The 26,372-nt window shown below is 36.6% G+C and overlaps 1 protein-coding gene across 1 annotated transcript; it reads right to left on the bottom strand.

Annotated features, from left to right (window-relative positions):
- Positions 1-21,876: 21,876 nt before the first annotated feature.
- Positions 21,877-23,559, bottom strand: LOC131145985 (transcription factor MYB1R1-like). The gene is made up of 3 exons (XM_058095188.1): positions 23,037-23,559; positions 22,613-22,821; positions 21,877-22,508 (listed from the first exon to the last, which is right to left on the bottom strand). The coding sequence occupies exons 1-3, from the start codon at positions 23,323-23,325 to the stop codon at positions 22,095-22,097; spliced, it is 912 nt and encodes a 303-aa protein (XP_057951171.1). The 5' UTR covers positions 23,326-23,559; the 3' UTR covers positions 21,877-22,094.
- Positions 23,560-26,372: the final 2,813 nt, after the last annotated feature.

Below are 26,372 nucleotides of genomic sequence, written 5' to 3'. Positions count from 1 at the left end.
AAAATTTAACCTACAAAACAAATCAAAAGAAAACATAGACAAAATTAGGAATACCCAGAAAAATCAATGTCACGGGCGAGAAATAAACACAAAAGAAAAAAAAAAACATATCAAATGTTAGATTAGAAAACAAAACAAAAAACAAAAAGCAAAAAACAAAACAAAACAAAACAAAATAGAAATCAGAGTAGATCCATACAAATCGGAGTAGATTCGAGGAGGGTTTGGCGAGCAGAAGATTTCCGTCATTGTTTCTTGGAAGACAACAATGACCTGCTCGGTGAAGACGACGGGGACGGATCTGGAGCGTCAGCGGCGGCGGCGATGATGTAGCTGGCGACAAAGAGAGATGGAGAGAGAGAGAGAGAGAGAGAGAGAGAGAGAGAGAGAGAGAGAGAGAGAGAGAGAGAGAGAGAGAGAGATGGAGGGAAATGAGGAGGATTAGAGGGAAATGAGGGAGATTGGGGAAAGGATCGGGTGTCGTGGGGAGGGAAAGGAGGGAGACTGGGGGAACCCGTGCAAGTTTTTTAATGTGAGACTATTAGTGACGAATCCTCTGAATCGTCACTAATAGTGTTAAATAAATTATTTTCATATTTTTAAAATAAAAAGATTATTAGTGACGGTTTCAAAAATTGTCACTAATAATTGGCTATTAGTGACGAATCATCTAAATTGTCACTAATAGTATTAAATAAATTACTTTCATATTTTTTAAATAAAAAAACTATTAGTGACGGTTTACAAAACCGTCACTAATAATTGGCTATTAGCGACGAATCCTCTGAACCGTTACTAATTGTTGACCCTATGGGTCATTCCCTGTTTTGATTATGACAAATATTCTGGTATTTAATGTCTATCTAGTTTGTGTGCAGGTTTATATTAGCAAACCAATTGATGGCACATGAAGACTTGAAGACTTAAGACCCTGAAGACTTATTGTAATTTATATTTTTTGTAATTTGGGTCTATAATAGTAACTAGGTATATCGGTCTGTAATAATTTCTGCATATCATGCATGTAGGTAATTGCAAGCTCAACAAGACCGTAGAATGACCTTAGGGTACCGAATGTCTAGGGCACCCTTCGGTCGACCGACACGGAATTTTTGAGACTATCTCAAAACAGCCTTAGTAAAACCCTAGTATGACTCTAGGTCCCAACACTCACACACATATCATACAAAATACATGAGTGTTAAAAATATGCTTAAATTGAATATTATTAGGGATTTTGTGAGAGCTCAGGCTACCGAAACCCTAGAGTTCAAAACTCCTCGGGCGCCCAAACTGTTGAGAAGTCAATAGTTGACTTGGGCTCTTGGGCGACCGAACCATTTTGTGCGTACCGTCTACGAGCGCCCGAACCCTTTGAATGGGACATTCCACCAACTCGGGCGACCTAACTGTTTAGTTCAAAATGAGCCCCGGGCAACTGAACACACGAGTTCGGACTACTGAACATTTGACCAAGCACCCGAAGTTGTGAAGCAAACTTTCTGAATTTCATTCGGGCCACCAAATTAGAACTTGGGTTGCCTAACCTATTTAAAGACCTTTAATGAATGTGTCTGTTCAGGCGACCGAACCTCGATTCAGCCACCCGAACCATGTCAGGTTAAAAATATTTTAACTGAGGTAAAACTGAGTTAATTTGGGTTAATTGTGGTTAAGCATTTTGAAACTTTTTTAATAATACCCAATAGGTCCCAAACGGTTATATTTTTTACCTTGTCTATAAATATGGTTTCATTTGTGAGGATTAGTAAGAGATTAAGAAATATCATTAGCCAAAATTCTCTCAAACCCAAAATTCTATTTTGATTATAATACTTCCAAACACTCTCATACCTTCATTTCATTGATTAATCTTAGCTTTGTGAGAGTTTTTGCTTGGGTTATTGCTTAGTGTTATTGCTTATACTCCCATTGTTTTTATTGATTGATTTTTATTGTTTTTGGGAGTCAAGCAAGAGTTTTCCCATTGATTTTTATTTGATAAATCTAGTGTTGGGAAAAACTCATTAGCTCAAGGATCTTTGCATTGTCATTGCAAAGATTCATATAGCTTGATTTTTTTGTACAAAAATATTTTTCTACAAACTATAATATTCTTTTAAACAACTCTTGAGCATATTACATTGAAGAAAATATTTTGACTATTTGCAGCATCTTTGAATCCCTGATTATTATTGAGATTTGATACATACTGTTTCAAAGAAATAGCTTGATTAGAAAACTCTTGAGCATATTAACGATCATATCTTGTTAAGTGTCTCTTGCACAAAAATACACATCACTGAACTTACATTTACCTACATTGTTAAGGTGTATGTGATTGATTAAGTATACTACGCGTATTGGGTACATATTTGTTTTACATGAAAGCATAATCATTGTACCATTTGAGTGAACATATTGTTGTATTTCCAGGCGTGGCCTGAGGGGGTTTGATCTAGCCTGGAAGGATCAGGTTGGGGTCAGCCCTATGAATTTGACCTAAGGCCTTCTCTGCCCCACAAGGAGAGTTTGTAAAGGTTGAGGTTAGTCCTGTGCTAATTGACCTGGTTGTATTAGGTGCTACTCCACCCGTTAAGTGAGTCATTAGTGAAATCCTCGGGCTTGCGAGTTAGAGGCGGGGACGTAGGCACAATTGGCCGAACCCCGATAACATATCTTGCGTGTTCTTCATCTTTCAGCAAATTTATTTTTCGCACATTTATTTTCAGCACATGTATGTTGTATGCTTGATTCATTATATGTAGTGCATGTGTTGATTGGGTTTATAATTAAATAGAAAGACCCTAAGTTTGTATAATGCTGCTGCTGAATTAGCTAAACCTAGGAAAAAATTTTAAATTCCAATTCACCCCCCCCCCTTTCCTGGGAATACACCAAAGTTATCACTAATAGTGTTAAATAAATTATTTTCATATTTTTTAAATAAAAATACTATTAGTAACGATTTCAAAAACCGTCACTAATAACTGGATATTAGTGACGAATCCTATGAACCATCACTAATAGTGTTAAATAAATTATTTTCATATTTTTTAAATTAAAAAACTAGTAGTGACGGTTTACAAAACTGTAATAACCTGAGAAATTTTTCAGCTCCTCGTCGACGAACACAGGGGATCCGTCAACGAGGGTATAAGAGGAGCTCGTCAACGAGGACAGGATTTGTCAATGAGAAAATACCAAGCAAGGGTTTGAGGGATTCTGAATTTCGATGACGAGGAGAGAGTTCGTCGACGAGTCTTCTTCATGACCTCGTTGACGAGATGACGTGGCTCGTCGACGAAGGCCAATGTATAAGTAGGGGAAAAATTCATTTTTAGTCGAAAACCTGCTCAAAAACTCGAATTTCTCTCTCCTCTACACCCCTCCTCCCTTCTCTCTAAGATCTCAGGCTAATTTTCTGCCGGATCGACAATTTGAGGCCACCACGACAGTCCTGGGAAAGTTCTCTGCAAGTCTGCCGGAGCGGATCGTCGGTGGGGCTGAGTTGGAAACCATCCCAAATCCAGGGTAAGGCTTTCTACTTAGTATTTGGTTATTTGACAATTGTAGAAAGTGTAGTACGCGTAGTAATACTAAACTTTAGTTCTGGAAAATGTCATTTTCAGGGTGTTGAACGAGGAACCTAGTGGGTGCGGGGCTGTTTGTTTTAGGGGCTTCTCAGGACTCAAGTAAGGGGATAAACTAAGCTAGTATTTTATGAAAAGTATTTATAATATTATAGCATTTGATTTCAGGGAAATAAATATATTTATATATGATTTATATTTGGGAAATACCGCTGAAAATGATGGTATGTTAGATATATGAAAAACCTATTTCGTGTGGCTTGAGTAGGAATTATAATGAAAAACTGTTTTCTAGGAATGTGTTAATGATACGGATTTTTATAAAGGAAAATCAGCATGTGGGCCGAGATTTTGATATATTTGCCGGCATACGGGCCGAGCTATGTGCATGATTTGCCAGCGTATGGGCTGAGCTATGGATATATTTTACCGGTGTATGGGCCATGCTATGTATATGATTTACCGGCGTATGGGCCGAGTTATGGATATGATTTGACAACATGCAGGCTGAGCTATGTATATGATTTGCCGGCGTACGGGCTGAGCTATGGAGATGATTTGCCAGCGTACGGGCTGAACTATGGATATGATTTGCCGATGTATGGGCCGAGTTATAGTGAAATGTGAAATATTGGCGTACGGGCCAATGATTTTCATGATATAAGTATATATACAAAATGATATGATTGATTTTGTAATAACCCAGAAAAAAAAATTAATTTAAAAAATTAATTAATAAATTAAAATTATTAATCAATTAATTAGTTAAACATTATTAAATTAATGTAATAAATAAACAAGTAAAAACAAATAGTATGGAAATAAAAAAGTTAAGAGTAATTATTAATTAATTATTTATTTATTTATTATTATTATTAAAATAAATAAATAAATAAAAATTTTAAAAAAATTATTATGAATTAATTAATTAGCTAATTAAGTATTATTAAATTTGATGTATTAAATAAATATTACGATATACATACATATATATATAATTATTAAAGTATATATGTATATATATATATATATAATAAAATATGTCATTATTATATTATATGTAAAGTAAGTAAAAAAAAAAATAAGAATAAGAAGAAGAAGAAGAAGAAGCTGAAAGCTCTGGATCTATCCAGAGCGCAAAGAGAGACCACCCTGAAAGCTCCGTCGTTTCCATCTCTGCCTCTCTCTCTCTCAATTTCGTCGGCCTAACGAGCGCCGATCGAGAAATGGAAGGTGCTATTGGATTCCTAGTTTTGCCACCGACATTTTTATTAGAGCGGATTTGTCGTAGGAGCCGTAGGCACCATTCCTTGGGAAATGTATATTTCTCCTAATTTCTCAATTTCTTGTTAAATTTTCCGTTAAATCGAGGATCAGGCACCACCATGAGGTCTTAGTCGTGATCGTCATCATTTTGACATAAGTAAAGTTCCAATTAGGGTTTTCTATGCCCCACTCCAAAGCGAGAGTGGGATTTGAAAATTTTGGTAATTTGGCTATATTTAAGGGTATATTTATTTATTTAGAATTTATGGGTTTAGGAAATATTAAAATAATATTTTATTCAAGATTAATTACATAGAACTTGGATTTTTATTTTAGGGTCCGGGGGAGCGCCGCAAGTATCTTTTTGGGGTCCCTGTTGGTATAGTTCAAGAAACCAAGGGAAAAAAATATATATTAAATCAAAATTTTTATGAATTTAATGAAAAATAAATGGTGTTATATGTACGTGTATATGTTTCGGTATGGGTTTAAAATGTCAACCATTTAAATTATGTTTTTCCGAGTTTATGGCTGTTTATTAGATACGTATATACGAAAATGAATTGATGAAAGTTGAAAATATTTCTAGGATAATTATGTAAGAAATGAAAGGTATTTTCAGTATATAAACATTAAATAATATTGGTTGACTTATTTTACAGGCATTGTATGAATTTTCTTGTTAAATTGTGTGGCATGAGATTTTGTGCATATATATGTTAAATGTATGAGATGCAGGTTAAATAAGTAAAATACTATGAATAAAATATGATATGGATTACGTTTCTTGTGTATGTTAAATGCAACAATGTAAATGTAAGACAATTGAAAGATAGTCATGTTAGCAGATTGTAGCGCATTTCTATGTGGACTAACTGTAGCAGATTGCGCATTTCTATGTGGAGTAACTGTAGCAGATTCTAGCGCATTTCTATGTGGACTAACTAATGATGGCTAAAGACCAGCTGTAGTACGAAGGAATGAAATGAAAATGTTATGCAATGAAATAACAATGGAATGACAATGCAATGAAATGAAATGTGAAACGTGAATGATACAAATGGAAAAGAGTCACTTAGAGTGAAATGCAATGCAATGTTAAGTTATGAATATGAATATATATATATATATATATATATATATATATATGATTGAATAATGATAGAAAGAATGATGTATTATGATATTAGAAGTATGTGTGTACGTAGAACATGTTACGATTGGGCGAGGCGTACTTTTCACCTGAGGGCTTGCTGAGTAAGGTGAGTGCACTAGTAGCTACAGATGTGGCAGTAGCCACATAACGTACTAGGGCAAAGGGAACTTACTTGTATGGGCAGATAGATTTCCCTATCCTTAGGGCCTTTGCTGGTAAACTATTGTTGAACTGTGTGGGTACGAGATTAATCTAACACTTGAGGACTTACTGAGTAAGGTGAGTGCTCTAGTATGTTTTAATTATGACCTTAGGGTTACCTAAGTATCAGAGCAGAGGAGTGCTACTTGTATGGGCGGGTAATCACCCCTATCCTTGGGTAATCTCGTGGGTAAATCTCTACATGTGATTTTTTAGGTTCAGAAAATCGTTGTAAAATGTTATGATAATGATTTGCAAATGTATTTAAAATGATATCTATATACCTCATGTTAGCCACATGCTGTTTTAATATATATGTTTCTTCCCTTACTGAGATGTGTCTCACCCAAATACGAATTTATCTTTTTCAGGACCTCCACGAGATCGAGCATAGAGAGCTCGAATTGTTATAGCACTTTTTAGAAAAAGGGTACAATTTTTTATAATATTTTGGGATGTAAATATTTTATGTTTCATGTTTTATGTTTTAAGTCTTATGAAAAACGGATGGTTCTAAAATATACTAGTGTTTGTGAATACTAGAAGTGTAGGTTATGTTTTGGAGATATGTATATATGGAAATGCAGGTGATAGATGATTTATTATGGATTATAGTTAGAATTAGTAAACTATGGTATTATGTTATATAGAGATTATGTTTATGTTTTTCGCTGCGTATATTATGGATTATGATTTATTAGGTATAACGCATCGGACCCGGGTTTAAGGGTTCGGGGCGTTACAGATTTGATAATTAATGGTATGAAATATCCATATATCACAGTTTTAGTATATACTATATGTTATCAGAACTTGGTTGGCTTGGTCTAGGCTAGCACTTGCATGGTACCGCTCCTATGTGTCCATGCTCATCATGATCATGATATCTGTGTTAACGACACTGTACGGAGTGGTGTGAGATTGGATCGTTGATGTGATTTTAAGAAGTGTGTGAGCGCCCCTAGTATACGGACCAAGTCTGGCATACCCATCGGACTTACAGACTATACTTTTGACTTGGCAGTGGTTGGCCAACCATTGTTAGGTCCCGCTTTCGGGCCACACAACCCAGTCATATGGGGGTAATACATAACAACAGCCAGCTAACCTTCCAGGGATGTTTGTTTTGTATTATTATTTATATGAGATGAATTATGCTATGGAAACCATTATGCTCTGCCTTGTTTTGATTATGTATGTTTTTCCCATAAATGATACATATACAGTTTTATTGGTTATGTTTATGAATATATGTATACCACAGAAATGCTCATGTTGCCACACACTAGTGTTAGTTTATTTCCCTTATTGAGAGGTGTCTCACCCCGAATTTCATAAACATTTTAGGAGCCTCTGATAGGAAAGCGAGTAAAGCTCCACTGATTTAATATTGTTGATCTGCCTTTCCAAGAAGGTAAGTGTTTTGATAGGGTCAAATGTATTTTGTGGGATGACCCTAAGATATCTTTTGGGTTGTGTACTATGTGTATATAAATACAGTGGTTGTAGTAACTCTAGTATTGTGATGTATGGTATAATGAGATGTATTAGATTGTATCTTTCCTGCTTCTTAGGCTTCCGTTATATGTTTTGATGTACCCCTGGTACCCAAGGGTTCAAGTGGATTATGATCTGCTGAGTTATGTGATATTGGTTTTTATTAAAAAATATATATATGTGAAAATTAAGCAGGTTATTACAATTTGGTATTAGAGCCTAGGTTGCTAGGTTCTATAAACTTTAGAGTGCAGCGAAAACAATACCAGGGTATAGGAAATGATTTAAAGTTTTGTTCTATAGTCTAGAGGTAGGACTTCCGTGGTAGTTTCTATGTTTTTCCTGAGGTGACGATTTCAGGAAAACCATAGTAAGCTATTGTCGGGTTGTGTTCTTAGAAGGTAGAACTGGGGATTAGAAATAAGTTGGGAATGTTATGATAAGTGGTGAGGTTAGGTGGGTAAATTATAAAGATAGAATTTCTAAGTTGCGTTTGTTGTTTTCAGGATGGATCCAAGAGGAAGTAGTGCCCATCCGAGTGGCAGTGATGGAGCAGGGCCATCAAGTGTAGCTGCGACCAACTCTGACACGATATTACATAGCGTGGCTCAGCAGGTTATGGCTGAGATCACTAGGAGCTCGAGGGAGTAGGGTGGTCCATCAGTTGGCCATGGGTGCACTATCGAGAAGTTCACAAAAATGAATCCTCCGGCCTTTTCGGGAGGAGTCGATTATGCAGCCACTGAGAACTGGATACAGGAGACCGAGAAAGTCTTGGCTGTGTTGCATTGCACTGAGGAACAAAGGGTCCTCTTTGCCACCTATAGACTGACGGGAGAGGTCGAGAGGTGGTGGACTGTGGTGAGACTGGTGGAGCAGCAGAGAGCGACTCCGATAGCCATGACTTGGGATTAATTCAAAGAATTGTTCTTCGATAGATATTTTTCATCTACTATCAGCGAGGCTAAAGTAGAAGAGTTCCTAAGTCTAAAGTAGGGACAGCTATCCATCCAGGAGTATGTGACGCGTTTCATCGAGCTCTCTTATTTCGCCTCGTATATTGTTCCTGATGAAGTGAAGAAAGTGAGGCAGTTTGAGAGAGGCTTGAGATGGAGTATATTCAAGCAGGTGGTGGTGCTACGGATCCAGGAATTTACTAAGCTAGCCGACAGGGCAGCCTTCGTAGAGATTAGTGAGCGTCTCGATGAAGAAGAGCAGGGATAGAGGAAGAGACCTGCATCTACAGGTTATCGGTAGGGTCATAGACCGAGTCAATGGAGGAGAGGAAACCATGGCAGAGGATGGAGACAAGAGACTGGAGGACGCGAGGTTCATGCAAGGCAGGGTCCTCCTGTCTACCAGACTTGTGGTAGGAGACACTAGGGAGAGTGTTGAGCAGGTGAAGTTGTCTGCTACCGCTACGGTAGATCGAGGCACATGGTGCGAGACTGCCTTACCCCACCAGATGCAGTTCTAGCTCCCAGACCATACCGAGGAGGTTATCAGGCGCCACATGGTGGCCAGCAAGGGAATACGGCTCCAGCCAGAGTGTTTACGCTGACGTCGGGTGACGCTGAGACAACGAGTGACGTGGTCACAAGTATGGTTGTTATGCTTTCTTTTAAAGTTATTGCATTGTTTGATTCAGGTGCCACACACTCATTTATGTCTTCAAGGTGCACTAGACTATGTGGAGCAGAAACATAGTTATTGAATACTAAACTGTTGGTATCTACACCAATAGGGTTGTTCAGTTGATATTCAAGGGGAAATTCTGTCTACTAATCTGATAGTGCTAGATATGCATGGATTCGATGTGATCTTCGGCATGGATTGGCTAGCAGCTAATTTTTCTAACATAGATTTCCATTCACGGGAAGTGATATTCAAACCTCCGGGATAAGCGAAATTCAAGTTCGTAGGGTCGTGAGTGCAATCCCCGCCTCAGCTAGTTTTAGTAATTCAGGCGAGGAGACTACTGCTAAGTGGTTGTCAGGGGTTTGTGACTGTTGTAAAGGAGATGTCATAGAATGAAATAAAATTTTCTAACACACCTGTAGTAAAAGAGTTTACAGATGTTTTTCTAGATGAGTTGCCAGGTTTGCCACCCAATCATGAGGTAGATTTCCCTATTGATCTACTTCCAGGTACGGCGCCGATTTCTAAAATACTTTACCTAATGGCGCTAGCGGAATTGAAAAAATTGAAGAATCAGTTGCAAGATTTGCTCGATAAGGCTTTATACGACCCAGTGTATCCCTATGGGGAGCTTCAGTTCTATTTTTGAAGAAAAAATACGGTTCTATGAGGATGTGTATAGATTATAGGGAGATTAACAAAGTGACAATCAAGAATATATATCCTTTACCCCGTATAGATGATTTGTTTGACCAACTCCAGGGTACACGGGTGTTTTCAAAGATTGACCTTAGATCTGGCTATCATCAAGTGAAAGTGAAAGCAGAAGACGTCTCAAAGACGGCCTTCAGGACCAGGTGCGGGCATTAAGAGTTTCTTCTTATACCATTTGGTTTGACGAACGCTCATACGGTATTTATGGACTTGATGAACAAAGTCTTCCATCAATACCTAGTCCAGTTCGTTGTTGTTTTTATTGATGATGTACTGGTCTATTCGAGGAGCCATGAGGAGCATGAGACACACTTGAGGCAAATTCTGTAGACGCTTCGGGAAAAGAAGTTGTATGCCAAGTTCAGTAAATGTGACTTCTGGCTTGAGAAGGTTGTGTTCTTGGGGCATGTTGTATCTGGAGATGGTATTTATGTGGATCCTAGTAAGGTTGAGGCCGTAGTGAATTGGGCTAAACCGAGGAATGTCTAAGAGATTAGGAGTTTCTTGGGGTTGTCTAGGTATTACCGTCGTTTCGTTGAGGGATTCTCAGCTTTGTCAGGGCCTTTGACATGACTGACGAGGAAAAATGTCAGATTTAAGTGGGACGATAGTTGTGAGCAAAGTTTTCAAGAGTTAAAGCAAAGGCTAGTCACAGCGTCGGTACTTATCATCCCGTTAGGGGGTGAGGGTTATACTATCTACAGTGATGCGTCCTTGAAAGGACTTGGCTGTGTATTGATGTAGCATGGCAGAGTGGTGGCATATGCTTTCAGACAGTTGAAAGAATATGAAAAGAACTACCCTACTCATGATCTTGAACTGGCTGCAGTAGTACACGCATTGAAGATTTGGAGGCATTATCTGTATGGCGAGTGATGTGAAATCTTTTCCAACCATAAGAGTTTGAGGTACTTTTTCACGCAGAAGTAATTAAATATAAGGCAGAGAAGGTGGTTGGAGCTAATTAAGGATTTCGATTGTACTATTAGTTATCACCCAAGGAAAGCAAACGTGGTAGTTGATGCGTCGAGTAGGAAATTGCGGGAATTAGCATTGGCGACTATGGAGATCCAGTATCCGATCATGATGGATCTGGAGAGACTCAGCATTGAATTAGTTGAAAGTAGTTCTTAGGCTCACATTACCAGTTTAGTGGTGCAGCCTATTCTGCAGGAGAGGATTAAAGCTGCCCAGAAGGAATACCCAGAATTAGCAGAGGTGATGGACAGAGTGCAGAGTGGTCAGGGGGAGGAATTCAGTATTGCAAACAATGGAGCTTTGCGGTTCCATTCCAGATTATGCGTTCCTGCCGATACTGACATTAGGAAGACTATATTGGAGAAGGCTCACAGATCCTTGTATACAGTTCATCCTAGCAAGACGAAAATGTACAGGGATCTGCGAGAGTTTTATTGATGGAGTGCTATGAAGAGAGAGATTGTTGAGTATGTAGCACAGTGTTTGACGTGTCAGTATGTAAAAGCTGAGCATCAAAGGCCGGCAGGGCAGTTACAGCCATTATTTATCCCAGAGTGGAAGTGGGATCATATATCTATGGACTTCATGTCAGGACTACCGATGGCATTGCACGGCCAGAATGCCGTATGGGTGATTGTTGACCATTTGAGTAAGACCGCTCACTTCTTGCCTATCAAGATCAGCCACTCCCTCAATCGTTTAGCAGAGATCTACATTCAGGAGATAGTTCATTCTCATGGGGTGCCAGTATATATTGTGTCAGATCGAGACCCGCGTTTCACCTCATGTTTTTGGAAGAGTCTGTAGGAAGCACTAGGATCTCAGTTGTCTTTTAGCACAGCATTCCATCCTCAGTCGAATGGGCAGACTGAGAGGATGATAAAAATATTGGAGGATATGCTCCGAGCATGCCTATTGGATTTCGGGGATAATTGGACTCAGTTCATGCCATTGGTAGAATTTGCATATAATAACAGTTATCAGACCAGCATTGGCATGGCACCATTTGAAGCTCTATATGGTAGAAGATGTCGTTCTCCTTTGTTTTAGGATGAGATGGGTGAGCGGCGAGTTGTGGGGTCAGAGCTAGTACAGTAAGCATGTGATAAAGTTCGACTTATTAGAGATAGAATCAGTGCAACTTAGAGCCAACAAAAAAGTTATACTGATAATCGCCGCAGGAATCTGGAATTTGATGTGGGTAATCATGTGTGTTTGAAAATAGCTCCGTTAAAAGGGGTTATGAGGTTCGGCAAGAAGGGTAAACTTAGTCCTAGGTTTATCGTTCCATTTGAGAGACAAAGTGGGGTCGGTTGCCTACAAGTTAGCCTTGCCACCTATGTTGTCCAGGATCCACGACGTATTCCATGTGTCTATGTTGAGAAAATACGTCCCAGATGCTTCTCACATCATCAGTTATGGTGAATTAGAGCTCAGTGATTCACTAGTGTATAAGGAGGTACCAGTACAACTTCTGGATAGGAAAGTGCAGGAGTTACATAACAAGGAGATTCCTCAGGTAAAAGTTTTGTGGAGGAATCATACAGTTGAAGAGGCTTCTTGGGAATCCGAGGAACATATGAAGCAGAAGTATCCGCACCTATTCTAAGAAGTCTAAACGGGTAAAATATAAGTAGTTAGATAATATTTCTTTTGCAAGTACATGTAATGATTTAATTAATGTAGCATTTTAGTTTTGGGAGAATTTTTATTTTGTATATGTAATCTCCCAGGACTCTGAATGTAACCACGGTATTCCTCCGCCATAAGTGAGGGTAAGTAATAAAATAAGTAGACCGTTTTGCCTTCTAAGGATGATGAGTTACATGAACAGTAAATTTCGAGGACGAAATTTTATAAGGAGGGGAGAATGTAATAACCCAAGGAATTTTTCAGCTCCTTGTCAACGAACACAGGGAATTCGTCGATGAGGGTATAAGAGGAGCTCGTCGACAAGGACATGATTCATTGACGAGAAAATACCAAGCAAGGGTTTGAGGGATTCTAAATTTCGTAGACAAGGAGAGAGTTCTTCAATGAGTCTTCTTCATGATCTCGTTGACGAGATGACGTGGCTCGCCGACGAAGGCTAGTGTATAAGATCTCGGGCCGATTTTCTGCCAGATCGATGATCTGAGGCCACCACAACTTTCCTGGGAAAGTTCTTTGCAAGTCTGCCGGAGCGGATTGTTGGTGAGGCTGAGTTGGAAACCATCCCAAATTCAGGGTAAGACTTTTTACTCAGTATTTGGTTATTTGACAGTTGTAGAAAGTGTAGTACGCATAATAATACTGAACTTTAGTTCTGGAAAATGTCATTTTTAGGGTGTTGAACAACGAACCCTGTGGGTGCGGGATTGTTTATTTTAGGGGCTTCTCAAGACTTAAGTAAGGGGATAAACTAAGCTAGTATTTTATGAAAAGTATGTATAATATTATAGTATTTGATTTTAGGGAAATAAATATATTTATATATGATTTATATTTGGGAAATACTGCTGAAAATGATGGTATGTTAGATATATGAAAAACCTATTTCGTGTGGCATGAGTAGGAATTATAATGAAAAACTGTTTTGTAAGAATGTGTTAATGATACGGATTTTTATAGAAGAAAATTGGCATATGGGCCGAGATTTTGATATATTTTCAGGCATACGGGCCGAGCTATGTGTATGATTTGCTAGTGTATGGGCTGAGCTATGGATATATTTTGCCGGCGTACAGGTCGTGTTATGTATATGATTTTCCGGCGTACGGGTCGAGCTATGGATATGATTTTCTAGCGTACGGGCTGAGCTATGTATATGATTTTCCGGTGTAAGGGCCGAGCTATGGATGTGATTTGCCAGCGTACGGGCTGAGCTATGGATATGATTTGCCAGTGTATGGGCCGAGCTATGGTAAAATGTAAAATATCGGCATACGAGCCGATAATTTTCATGATATACATATATATATGCAAAATGAAATTATTGATTTGATAATTAATGGTATGAAATATTTATGTATCACAGCTTCAATATATGTTATATGTTATCAGAATCTAGTTGGCTTGGTCTAGGCTAGCACTTGCACGGTACCGCTGCTATGTGTCCATGGTCATCATGATCATGATATTTGTGTTAACGCCGCTGTACGAAGTGGTGTGAGATTGGATGGTCGATGTTGTTTTAAGAAGTGTGTGAGCAATCCTGGTCTATGGACCAGGTCTGGCAAACCCATTGGACTTACAGATTGTACTTTTGACTTGGCAGTGGTAGACCAACCATTGTCAGGTCCCGCCTTCGGGCCACACCACCCAGTCATATGGGGGTAATATATGACAACAGCCAGCTAACCTTCCAGGGATGTTTGTTTTGTATTATTATTTATATGAGATGAATTATGCTATGGAAACCATTATGTTCTGCCATGTTTTGATTATGTATGTTTTTCCCATAAATGATATATATACAGTTTTATTGGTTATGTTTATGACTATATGTATACCACAGAAATGTTCATGTTGCCACACACTAGTGTTAGTTTATTTCCCTTACTGAGAGGTGTCTCACCTCAAATTTCATAAACATTTTAGGAACCCCTGATAGGAAAGCGTGTAAAGTTCCACTGATTTAGTACTATTGATCTGCCCTTCCAGAAGGGTAAGTGTTTTAATAGGGTCGGATGTATTTTGTAGGATGACCCTAAGATATCTTTTGGGTTGTGTACTATGTGTATATAAATACAGTAGTTGTAGTAACTCTGGTATTGTAATGTATGGTATAATGAGATGTATTAGATTGTATGTTTCCTGCTGCTTAAGCTTCCATTATATGTTTTGATGTACCCCTGGTACCCACTAGTTCAGATGGATTATGATTAGCTGAGTTCTGTGATATTGGTTTTTATTAAAAATATATATATATGTGTGGAAATTAAGCTAGTCGTTACAAAAACTGTCACTGATAATTGACTATTAGTGACGAGTCCTTTGAACCGTCACTAATAGTGTTAAATAAATTATTTTCTTATTTTTTTTAAATAAAAAATCTATTAGTGATGGCTTACAAAACTGTCACTAATAATTAGCTATTAGTGATGAATCCTCTGAATTGTCACTAATAGTGTGACGCCCTAATTTTCGTACAATTTTTTTTTCAATAATAAAGAATAATTAAATACTCACTTGCTATCAACAACATCCATAAATCGGCCACGTAAACAACCCTATTACCAGTCATATGACCCGACCCACATTGGGTACCAAGTAAAAAGTTATTTCATTTATACAACCTAATAGCGAAAAACGGTATATACATAACATTTAGAATATAATACCTAGAGTATCAACATACATACATATATACATCATTATCGCATACCCAAAACAACACAATCCTAGGGAAATCACACCTCCCTAGTCCAAAACTCACCCAATGTGTCAGGGTCCTAGCTCCCTATGATCTCGGAGCTCTATCACCTAGCCTATCCCTGTTCCCTGAAAAATTTAGATTATTTAGGTGAGACACATCTCAGTAAGAAGGAATAAATTATTTACAATGTGTGGCCATATGAGTTCAGTTGTAGTACACTTTACTTTTCAAATCATCATTTCATCTAAGAAAATATGCTGATATACACATTCTCATAATCATATAGGTATACAACACAAGCTTTTATTAGCTTTAAAACCATTTCTCAAATTCAATGATTTCCAACACATATTTACCCGCAAAGTTCCTGATAATAGGGAAAATTACCCGCCCATACAGGTAGCTTCCCTCTACCCTAACATGTTATGTAGCCAAGTATGGCCACATATGATACCTGTCAGAGCACTCAACTTACTCAGTAAGCCCTCAGACGGAGAATTTCACTTTGCCTCAATTATTTATATGAATAACTCACACGGTTCCATTTTTCAATTTTACCATTCTCTATTTCTCAATTACCATTATTTCTTTCATTTCCCATTTTAGCCAATTTTATCATTCTTTCACTTTTTCCATTTTACTATCCAGCTCATGAGTATCCTTGGTACCTAGTACCAACATCACGTCTGTAACTCATGGCTACCCTGAGGATCCTTCTTTCCATGCCATACTTCCCCCTATGGTCAAGGTTGTGCAACCCGAAGGCTGAATCTAACCGCAATTGGCCGACCCAGTTAGATCAAAATATCATATCACATATCACGTCTGTAGTATGAATGACCGGCCTATAGCCCTGATCCGGACTCAGGAGGCCCAACAACCCTACAAAATGGCTTAGTCGACTGCCACGCCACATGCTCCAAGAGTCCGTGTGGTTGCACTACACCACCAGCAATGGTACCGTGCCAACCATCCATTAGGGTTCACTACCACATACCTGCAATTATTATGCGGTATTGACATTTCATCAATCATATTTCAATTCCATATTGTAGTATTCATATTTCCCATTTTCACATTTCAATATTTCCATATCAATATACATCATTATTCTCCTATCAGTATTTCTCAACTCATCTCAAAATAAATGTTCTCATCGTTTTCTGTGCACATTTTATCATCTCATAATAGTATATATATATCGTGTTTCACGTATTTCGACATTTCTCAAAATACTTATTTCAGTAATTCGCAAAATCTCATTTTTCATACAAATCATTCTTACTCACATATAAATATCATATTTCATTATTTTCCACTAATCACAATAATAATTCTCATTTCAATATTTTCTCAGAAATTACTCATCGTTATATTTTACATTTTTCAATACACGTCATATGCCACACAGTTCTCATCTAATATTCATATCATATTAATTTCACACACCAAAATATTACAATTTAATATTACTCAAATACCACATAATTTATCTGATATTTATATCATAATAATTTTTAGACAAAATATCATATGCTCATTTTCACAAATTAATTCAAATAGTAATTCTAAAATAACTACTATAATTTATTTCTCTTACCTGACTTACTGAGAGTTTTGTTAACACCCAAATCCTACGTCCTTGGCCCCCGAAACTCAAATCCTGCAATTTATATTTTTCTCAGATTAATTAACCCATGTTCTCAAAATAATACTCATATAACCTTCTCTAAGCTCCATATACCCCAAATCAACATTTAAACTAATATTTGACATCCCCACTTAATTTTCTGAATTACGCCTACGGGTCCCAAAATTATACTTGCGGTGCTCACCCGGTCCCTAAATTTTAAAAATCCTACTTCAACCTCAGATGCTCAAAATTCTAGCATTTCTAAATCAATCCTAATTAATTAAAAATAAACCCCTTAATAACCCACATAAACCCAAATTTGAGGTTTTGCCTACGACGACCCCACGAGAAATTTGTTCTACTAAACTCGTAGAAAATCATCCCTAGATTCTCGTGATGGTGTCTGATTGTCGATTGGGCTTATAATTTTCAAGAAATTAAGAAAAAATGAAAGATTAGCTTACCCCAAGAGATACGCCTGCGCCGTTCCTACCACCAATCCACTCCGGTAGAAATGACGGTAGCGGAGAATGGAGTTCAACGGTATCTTTCGATTTTCGATCGGACGAAAATCCATCATGGAACTAAGAAGAGAGGGAGAGAGAACGAGAAAAGAGAGAAAGACTGAAGGGGGATTCCTGCACAGAGACCCTTTCTGGGTTTTTTTTATTTTTTTCCTTTTGAATCCTCTTGAACTTTCAGGAGGATTGTGGATTTATACTTATTATTATTATTATTAAAAATAAAAAATTTTAATTATTATTATTTTTTTATAAATTCAATTAATTAATTAATTATTTTTATTGTTTCATTTTATTTTTTTGAATCACCCCACTAATCTTGTATAACCATTTTTGGGATTATTACAAATAGTGTTAAATAAATTATTTTTATATTTTTTAAATTAAAAACTATTAGTGACTATTTAAAAATCGTCACTACTAACTGGCTATTAGCGACAAATCCCCTAAACGTCACTAATAGTATTAAATAAATTATTTTCATATTTTTTAAATAAAAAAATCATTAGTGACGATTTACAAAACTGTTACTACTAACTAACTATTAGTGAAGAATTTTCTAAACAGTTACTAATGGTGTTAAATAAATTATTTTTATTTATTAATAAATACTAGTAGTGACGGTTACTTAATCGTCACGAGCGTTGCTCATCAGTTGGACCAATTTTTCTTTACTTAATGAGTTGTACTCATTTTTTGGGCAGTCTTCTAGCCTCACGAGCGTTGCTCGTCAGTTGAGCTGATTTTTCCTTACCTAATGAGTTATGTTCATTTTTTGGACAGTTTTCTGGTCTCATGAGCGTTGTTCATCAGTTGGACCGATTCTTTTTTACCTAATGAGTTGTACTTATTTTTTGGGCAGTTTTCTAGTCTCACGAGCATTGTTCGTCAATTGGACCGATTCTTCCTTATCTAATGAGCTATGTTCATTTTTTGGGCAATCTTATGATCTCACGAGCGTTGCTCATCAGTTTGACCGATTCTTCTTTACCTAATGAATTGTGCTCATCTTTTAGGTTATATCATTTTTTTTTTCTTTTGAATGATTATACAAGATAAGTATAATTTATTCATTTGAATGATTATCCAAAATTTGTGTTATAGCAAAACATTCATCAATGACTTTGAGACGTGTCTACAGCATTGATCTCAACATTGACCAAACATGGATTGGGATAACACTCCTTATCCTATCCTATCCTATAGTATAATTGAGACAGCCAAATGCATCCTTAGACAATGAGAATCAATGATTTGATTATACTAGACATCCACAATTCAATAATTTGGGAGAAACTATGTCCTGAACTTTACACGCGAACTTTTTGAAAGATATCTCGAAGAAAAATTATGATAATATTAAACTAACTTCATTTTTGTAAGTTTAGTTCAAAGATTTAATTTGAATAAAATATTATCAAAATTATACTTAATTTTATTCAAATTCATATAAATTTAATTTCAAACCGAAATGATGTCTAAACACACAACATAAAAATTATTCAAAAAATTTCAAGCAAGGACGATTAAAAAATTAAAACATCAAACCAAACTAGTGAAAAAACATGAAAATACTAACATACTAACATAAAACATAACATGCCAAATGCTTCGTCGCATAATATTTTTTATTTTTTATTTTTTATTTTTTAAAAAAGGAAAGTATGGGAAGCTATGGTTTTGGGGGGAAAAAGAACAAAGAATTTGTTATTATTATTATTGTTTTTTTTGTTCTCTATTTTCATTTCTATATAGTAAAGAAATAAATTATGAAAATGTGTTTATTTATGTTACTAGTTTTCTTATTTCTATTATCAGTTTTCTGCTATTACTAGTTTTCTATTTCTATTGTCATTTTTCAATTATTTTGGTAAAAAAAAAAATTAATAGTCAAATACTATGATTTTCAGGTTTTGACAACCTAGAATGTTTTAATATCTAAAATTAACTTTTAAGAATTCAATCGTTCATCATATACCTAATTTCAAATAAAATTAAAATAAAACAATCATATAAATTTTATATATATTTAAATAAAAATGTCCATAAATTTTTTTTAAAAAAATAACAAGTCAATGAAAAATAATTTTACTATTCTTCACTTGCCAATTACAAGAAAATTGTTCTTGCGGCGTGAATTCTAAAATATATTATAATAATTAAGTAAAATAGTTATAATAATTTATAATATATTTAATTTATATTATTTTGCACTTTTATTGTTTTTAAATTGTTATTTTATTCAAGGATAAAAACAAATATTTTTTAAAACATGTTTTTAATATATTTAATTTCACACAATTTAACCAAATAAATTATTAGTTTTTGTTTTTAATTTTTTATTTTCATTTCTATTTTTCTTCTCACAAGTTTTAATAGTAATACCAAATGGTTCCAAAGTAACCAACACCCCCCCCCCCCCCCCCCTCTCTCTTCAATTTTCAGCAGCCTTTGCACCAAAAACTTGGCTTGTCTTTAAAGTTTGGAGAAAGGCAATGGCTGATCTTTTGCAATCCTCACTCAATGGATCTTTCAACTAAGAAATAAAAGTAAATATTGTGAGGGTTCACTTCATAAGTAAGCTTTGAAATCTTTCCTACTAACTTGACTTCTTTCTATTTTATCTTTTCCTCACTATAATAATACATTATTATAACTCTAATCCTCTGCTGTAAAACCATAAAGTTGGGCTTTAAATATGAAAGTCAGTACTTCCTTTTCTTTTGAGAGGATGAGTAGGGTGTCATCTTTTATATTCTTGCAAATATTTGTATTATTTTAAGATGATTATTGAAAGTGACTCGCGAATTGTAGTTGATTGACTTCAGAAAGATAAATGTACTTTATAATATCTTTGGGATTTTTGGAAGGAACTCGTGACAGAGTTAGAAGAGGTGAACGTCATGATGATGCATCAATATAGGGAAGATAATAATTTGACTGATTTTCTTATTAAAGAAGGAGAAATGAGAAATAATGTAATTTACGAAAAATAATACTTTTTATCACGTTATTTGAATGGTATTTTTTGGATGGATAGGTGAGGTCTTGTTTCCATTCGTCGTTAGTTCAATTCTAGAATTTCGTTTCATATATTTTAATTTGATTTTGGTTGTATATATGCTTTTATCTTCCTTGTTAATTATGTTTAGTTTTATTGCCCTAATTTGGTTGGTTGTTGATGTTATTTTTTTGAGAGAGTTTTTCTGTAATCTACCTTTTGCTTATCTTGTAACTATGATATTCCTTCATCTGGAAATATATTAATAAATAAATGGAGGTGTCGCCCACTTTAGTAAAAGAAAAAATCTTAGCTTTAACCCTTTGAAGAAAAATATTGGCTTTGGATTTGTAAGTGCATAAAATATCTTTCCAACTACACAGTAAGACTCTCCTAGTGAAGCCAGCCAAAGTGCAAACAAGCAAACCCTCCACAAACAAAAAAGCACCCAATATAGCCATCATTGTACCCACTTCAAGTCCCCTGTTTCTCTTGGGATGGGCATTATTATATCCATGCTTCCAAACATTGAGAGAATGAGCATTATTTTATTGAAAAAGAAAAAGAAAATATACAAAACAAAATAAAATTGAATCTATTTTTTATCCTAAATTCTTTGCCCATTAAAACAAGTACAAAATTCAGACCTTAACTTTAAATTTGTATAAATTTAGACAATAACTATACTAAAATTCTTTTAATTTCACACATTCAAATCTAAACCCCTAAACTTATACAAAGCAAACACTGCCTCACCTCACCCTATTTATTAGGTTGTCTCTTAAAATATGCATACCTTCAATTTAAGCCTTTGAAGGTCTCAGAGGGAGGATGGAATTCAATCATTCATTTAGATTTGTATACATTTAAAATAATATACAACATAAAATTATATTAAATTTGATTAGGATCAAATTTAAAACTCAAAATCCAGCTTCCTTCAAGATCTCTCGTGATCCTTGAAAATTTTCCAAGATCTGCTCTTGAACACAACAGATATTTTTTCCCCCTTCCCAACAGAGCAACTGAGATTTGAGATCACAATCGCAATAACAAAAGCCAGCAACTATAAACTCAAATCTCCATCACAGGAAAGAAAGGAAAGGGACCCCAAAAGAAAAGGAAATACTTTCAAATTTCAATGCCTCTCCACCAAGAGACCCAGTTGATATTTTCTGCCCCATGGCTATGGAGCCATAGAAAGAAAGTCAGGGAACACTGCAGACCCCATGGCCCAATAATGGCACAATGAGGAGCGAGAAATTCATGGTGTTGGGTTGATTTCAAGCTTGAAGAGAACACAAAAATAGGCAAAAGAATCTATAGAAAAGAAAGATAACATTAACATTAGCAGTAATATTAATATAGCATTAAACATTAGAACCCAACAGAGGAGGAGATGCCATGTCTTTCTTGTCTGTACAAACAAAAAGGATCATAATTCATCACACTACAAACAGTACCTAATGATTACCTTACCCATGTCTCTCTAATTATGACCCTTCAATGTGTTCTACAACAATCTCCCTTTATTGTTCTTCAGGCCACGCTGATGATGCTGTCTCCGTTATTGAAGCCAGACAAGGCATGGAACGCCGAATGCCTCGCCGGTCGGCTCTCATCGGCCGGCGGTGAGAGCTTCAGGGCCAGCGGCGTCGGGTCCGCTGGCCATTTCTGGTCCAGGTTGAGATCCAACATCACTGAAGGAGCTGGGAGAACGGGGATCGGGCGGACAAGCTTCGGTGGGGATGAAGACGGCGAAGTCGAATCGTTCATCTGATCGACTTGCCCAAGAGTTAGGTTCTCCATCGGATTCTCGATCCGCACCGGTACCGTCACGGGGAAAGAGGGCACCACATGGAATCCGCCAGTGTTGCCGTTTTCCGGTAGCCACATAACGGGCGGAGAGATGCTGTTGTCCGGCTGAACATGCTCCTCTTCCATTGGAATTATCTATAGGATCAGATCATTACAAGAGCAATTAGCTGATGATCGAGAACGATTAGCTGATGATTACACAATTCCAATGCAACTTATTGATTTTGAGTGCGAATTACCGTGTCAGTGGTTATGTCGAACAGGCTAGATCTGCGGCGTCGCCGGTTGAGATTACTCCGGCGGAGAAAGTACTTCTGAGCGTGGCTAGCGACTTGCGTAGGCGTGCGAGTCTTCACGAAGTTTCTAGAGATTCCTCTCCAGTCTCCTTTTCCCACTTTCTGCAATCCAAGCAAAAATAGCTTGTGCTCCTCTTCCGTCCACGGAACTCCTAACCATCGCAAACACAACAAATCAAACAAATCAGGAAACAAATTGAAGAGACAGGATTTGAAATCAGAAGTAACAGCTAAAAGAATAAAACAATTGAGATAATGAGCTGATAGAGAGAGGGAATCAGAGATCAAAACTCTGAAAGGCAACAGCCAATCTAATTAGAAATAAATCAAGAGAAAAAGAGAGCGGATCGGAGATCAGAATTCTCACCTCGCTTGCGCTCGCGAGCGGTGGTGGACTGGGGAACGGCATCGTCGGCGGAGGCGTAACCGGCTGCTGCCGCTGCGGTGCCGGAGGGGTCGGCGGGAGAGGCTTCGTGAGGCTGTTCGTACTGAGAGAGATTGTTCAGACTGACGCTCTTACGCATCGAGTCCACGGTGACTCGGACGCCGAAGAGCATGATTTCGCCGGCTCCGGAGCCAGCATCGCCGTCGCCGGCACCGGCGCAAGTGCGCGAATTGTGACCGTTGACACCACACTGCGAGCAGCAGCGTGACATCTTGGCGACGAAGCACAAGCGCTCGCTCGCTCGATCGATCGACCCTTCGTTTTTTGGTGGGAGGGGAGAGGAGGAATCTGAGCCGTACAGTTTTCTTCACATTGAAGGAGGGAAGCGGTAGAGTGATTAGCTGTGCCGTATATATAGTGAACGACAGGGTGGCGTGGCACCACGTGGTAGCCTGATTAAAATACGTGGCATTTAGTGATCGGTCTATCGGATTCTGCCGTGCTTTTTATCTTGTCGGATTAACAAATCTTAAATATAAGAGGCCCGGTGAGGGTAGAGATTGTTAGAGTACTGCTGAGGTCTACTGAGAGTGATGCTGCTCGCAATCAGAATACTCGACACTCTTGACCTGTCACGCGCAGTGCACATACCCTTTGATATAGACACTTTAATAAAATATGGGGATTGGATTACGTTGTTAATCACATTTGAGGTCTGTTTGGATACAATTGGTGTATTAACAATGTTGCAGACTTGCAATACGAAATTTTTAGACGGTGTTTGGATCAAAAACTTTTCTTTTTATTTTCTATACAATAATGTTTCAAGTTTTATGGACTTTACCATTTGAGTATTTCATCTTATATTGAGAGCATGAAATTAAAAAGAAAAGAAAAGAAACTTAAAATAGAAAGGAAGTTAGAAGAGAAGAGTTAGTTAGCTAGATTAATTAAAAAATTAGTTAGAAGAGTTAGTTATTAGTTTATTTTGTTATTTTGCTGTATTATAAATAGGATTCAAGTCTAATATAAATTCATTCATTTAATCACAACTCAGTAGTGTTGTTTTTTTCGTCTCTGTTTTCTTCACTAAATTCAAACTCTCAACATGTATCAGAGCAATTGCACAAGAAGCAGTAGCAACATCTTTCCTAAATTTTGCAATCTACATTGCAGGTTCTGATCGAGATTTTTTTTTTCTCTTCTTTTTTTCTTGAAGATCCTATGTTTCTTGCATTTTCTTGAATATAATCTTGAAAATGAGTTCTAGAAATTCATCTATTGTCAACCCTTCAAATTACTCTTCGAGTCCATATTATCTTCATCCAAGTGATAATCCTGGTGCTTTATTAGTATAGGAAATTTTCAATGGAGAGAATTATGTTGCATGGTGTCGTTCGATAGTCATTGCATTGATAGTCAAGAACAAGGTACAGATTCTAGATGGTTTGATTGCTTCTTCCCTTTCTAATCAACTTGTCAAACACACAGCATGGTTAAGGGCAAATAATTTGGTTCTTTCATGAATTCTATTTTAAAAGAAATATGAAATAGCTTGCTATTTGTGGTTTCTGCTGTTGATCTTTGGAATGAGCTTAAAGGTAGATATCTCAGAAGTGATGGACCAAGGATTTTCCATCTTGAGAAATTTTTGAGTTGCATCAATTAGGGTGCTCTTTCTGTTATTGAATATTTCAGTACCTTCAAGACTCTTTGGGACGAGTACATTAGCTACAAGCCATTTCCAACATGTACATGTGGCAAGATGGCAACATGTACTTGCAAACTTTTCAATTTTCTACAAATCAGACTGCAATCTAATTATGTACTTAAATTCTTGGTGGGGCTAAATGATTCTTATGCCTCTATTAGAAGCTAATTGCTGCTAATGGTTTCATTACCAAGCATGTCCAAAGTTTTTTCTCTACTGTTTCAAGAAGAAAGTTAGAGGCAGCTTACAAATTTTGCTAAATATAATGAAACTCATGCTTTGATGGCAAAGCAATTTAATCAGCAGAATTACCAGCAAAAATATTTCAAAGACAAACCAAAGAAATCTACCCTACACTACACTCATTGTGGCTATAATGGTCACAAAGTGGATAAGTGTATTCACCTTCATGGTTATCCCCTTGGCTGGAATAGACCAAAGGGAAGAAGAAATGAGGCTTATGCTTATGCTGCCATTACAACTCTAGAAGTCTACAATCAAAATAGTAATGAGCAACAATTTAATAAACTAATGACACTTGCAAATTCAGCACAACCCAATTCTTCCAACAAGAATAATGTCCAACCAACTGTTAATCTTGTCACCACCTCTTAATTTTTCTAGTAAAGTGCAATCTACACTTAAACCAATTTTATTTTCTTGTAATTTTGTTGCTTCTAAGCCAAATCCCAGTTTATATTGGATTCCCAACACAGGTGCAACAGATCATATTATCTGCTCACCACTTTTATATCATTCTATGCCTAAACCAATTAATGCATCCATAAACCTTCCTAATGGTACTACAGTTCCAGCTACACATATTGGTACTGTATGTCTCTCAGATTCCTTATTTTTACATAATGTCTTGTGTGTTCCTCATTTTTCATTTAATCTACTATCTGTTTCCAAACTCACTAAACAATCTAATCTTTCTCTTACCTTTACTGTTTCTCATTGTCTTTTATAGGACCAGTCAATGAAGAAGATGATTGGGATTGCTCTTGAAAAAGAAGGACTTTACCATCTAACTCAAGCATCATCAAAAGTTAAAACCTACATTTCATTTCATTTTAATTCTACAACTTTTGCTTTATCTTCTACTCACAAACCATTAGATATATGGCATTGTAGATTAGGAAATGAATCTAGTTCAACTTTTCCTCTCGGCATTTCCTCTTCGACAATGCCTGAATTTCGTCGATGTATTGTAGAAGGGAATTCGTCGACAAAAACAGGGAGTTTGTTAGCTTTACTATAATCCCAAAAGGGAGGGTGAATTGATATTTTAAAAATTCATTTGCCACACACTGGAAATAGCATATTTCATCTTACTGAGAGTTATCTCATCCCATTAATTTATCACTTTTCAAGTGAACTAGATAGACGAGCAAATCAGGCTCGGAGATAGGGGTCTTACACTACTGCCCTGTCTGTAAGGTGAGTATTTTTGGGAAAAATGCATTTTGAATGGTCCCTAGGAGATCAGGTGGAAGATTTTTGGGAATGTTCATGTTGTATGTATATTTTGGGAATACTAAAACTCTGGTATTGTAAATATGGATGTATGCCTTTTATTTACTGCCATAGGAAATTTTATGGATGTT

Source organism: Malania oleifera, chromosome 13 (genome assembly GCF_029873635.1).
Source record: "Malania oleifera isolate guangnan ecotype guangnan chromosome 13, ASM2987363v1, whole genome shotgun sequence".
In the NCBI taxonomy this organism is placed as follows: Eukaryota; Viridiplantae; Streptophyta; class Magnoliopsida; order Santalales; family Ximeniaceae; genus Malania; species Malania oleifera.
This window is presented reverse-complemented; position numbering and strand designations above follow the sequence as displayed.

What these genes read in the sequence shown, in the direction of transcription:
- LOC131145985 (XM_058095188.1), bottom strand. Translation starts at nt 23,325, where the DNA reads ATGTCACGCTGCTGCTCGCAGTGTGGTGTCAACGGTCACAATTCGCGC. An exon ending in CGCTCGCGAGCGCAAGCGAG is followed by an intron (nt 22,822 to 23,036) that starts GTGAGAATTCTG and finishes TGCGATGGTTAG; the next exon opens with GAGTTCCGTGGACGGAAGAG. An exon ending in TCGACATAACCACTGACACG is followed by an intron (nt 22,509 to 22,612) that starts GTAATTCGCACT and finishes CTGATCCTATAG; the next exon opens with ATAATTCCAATGGAAGAGGA.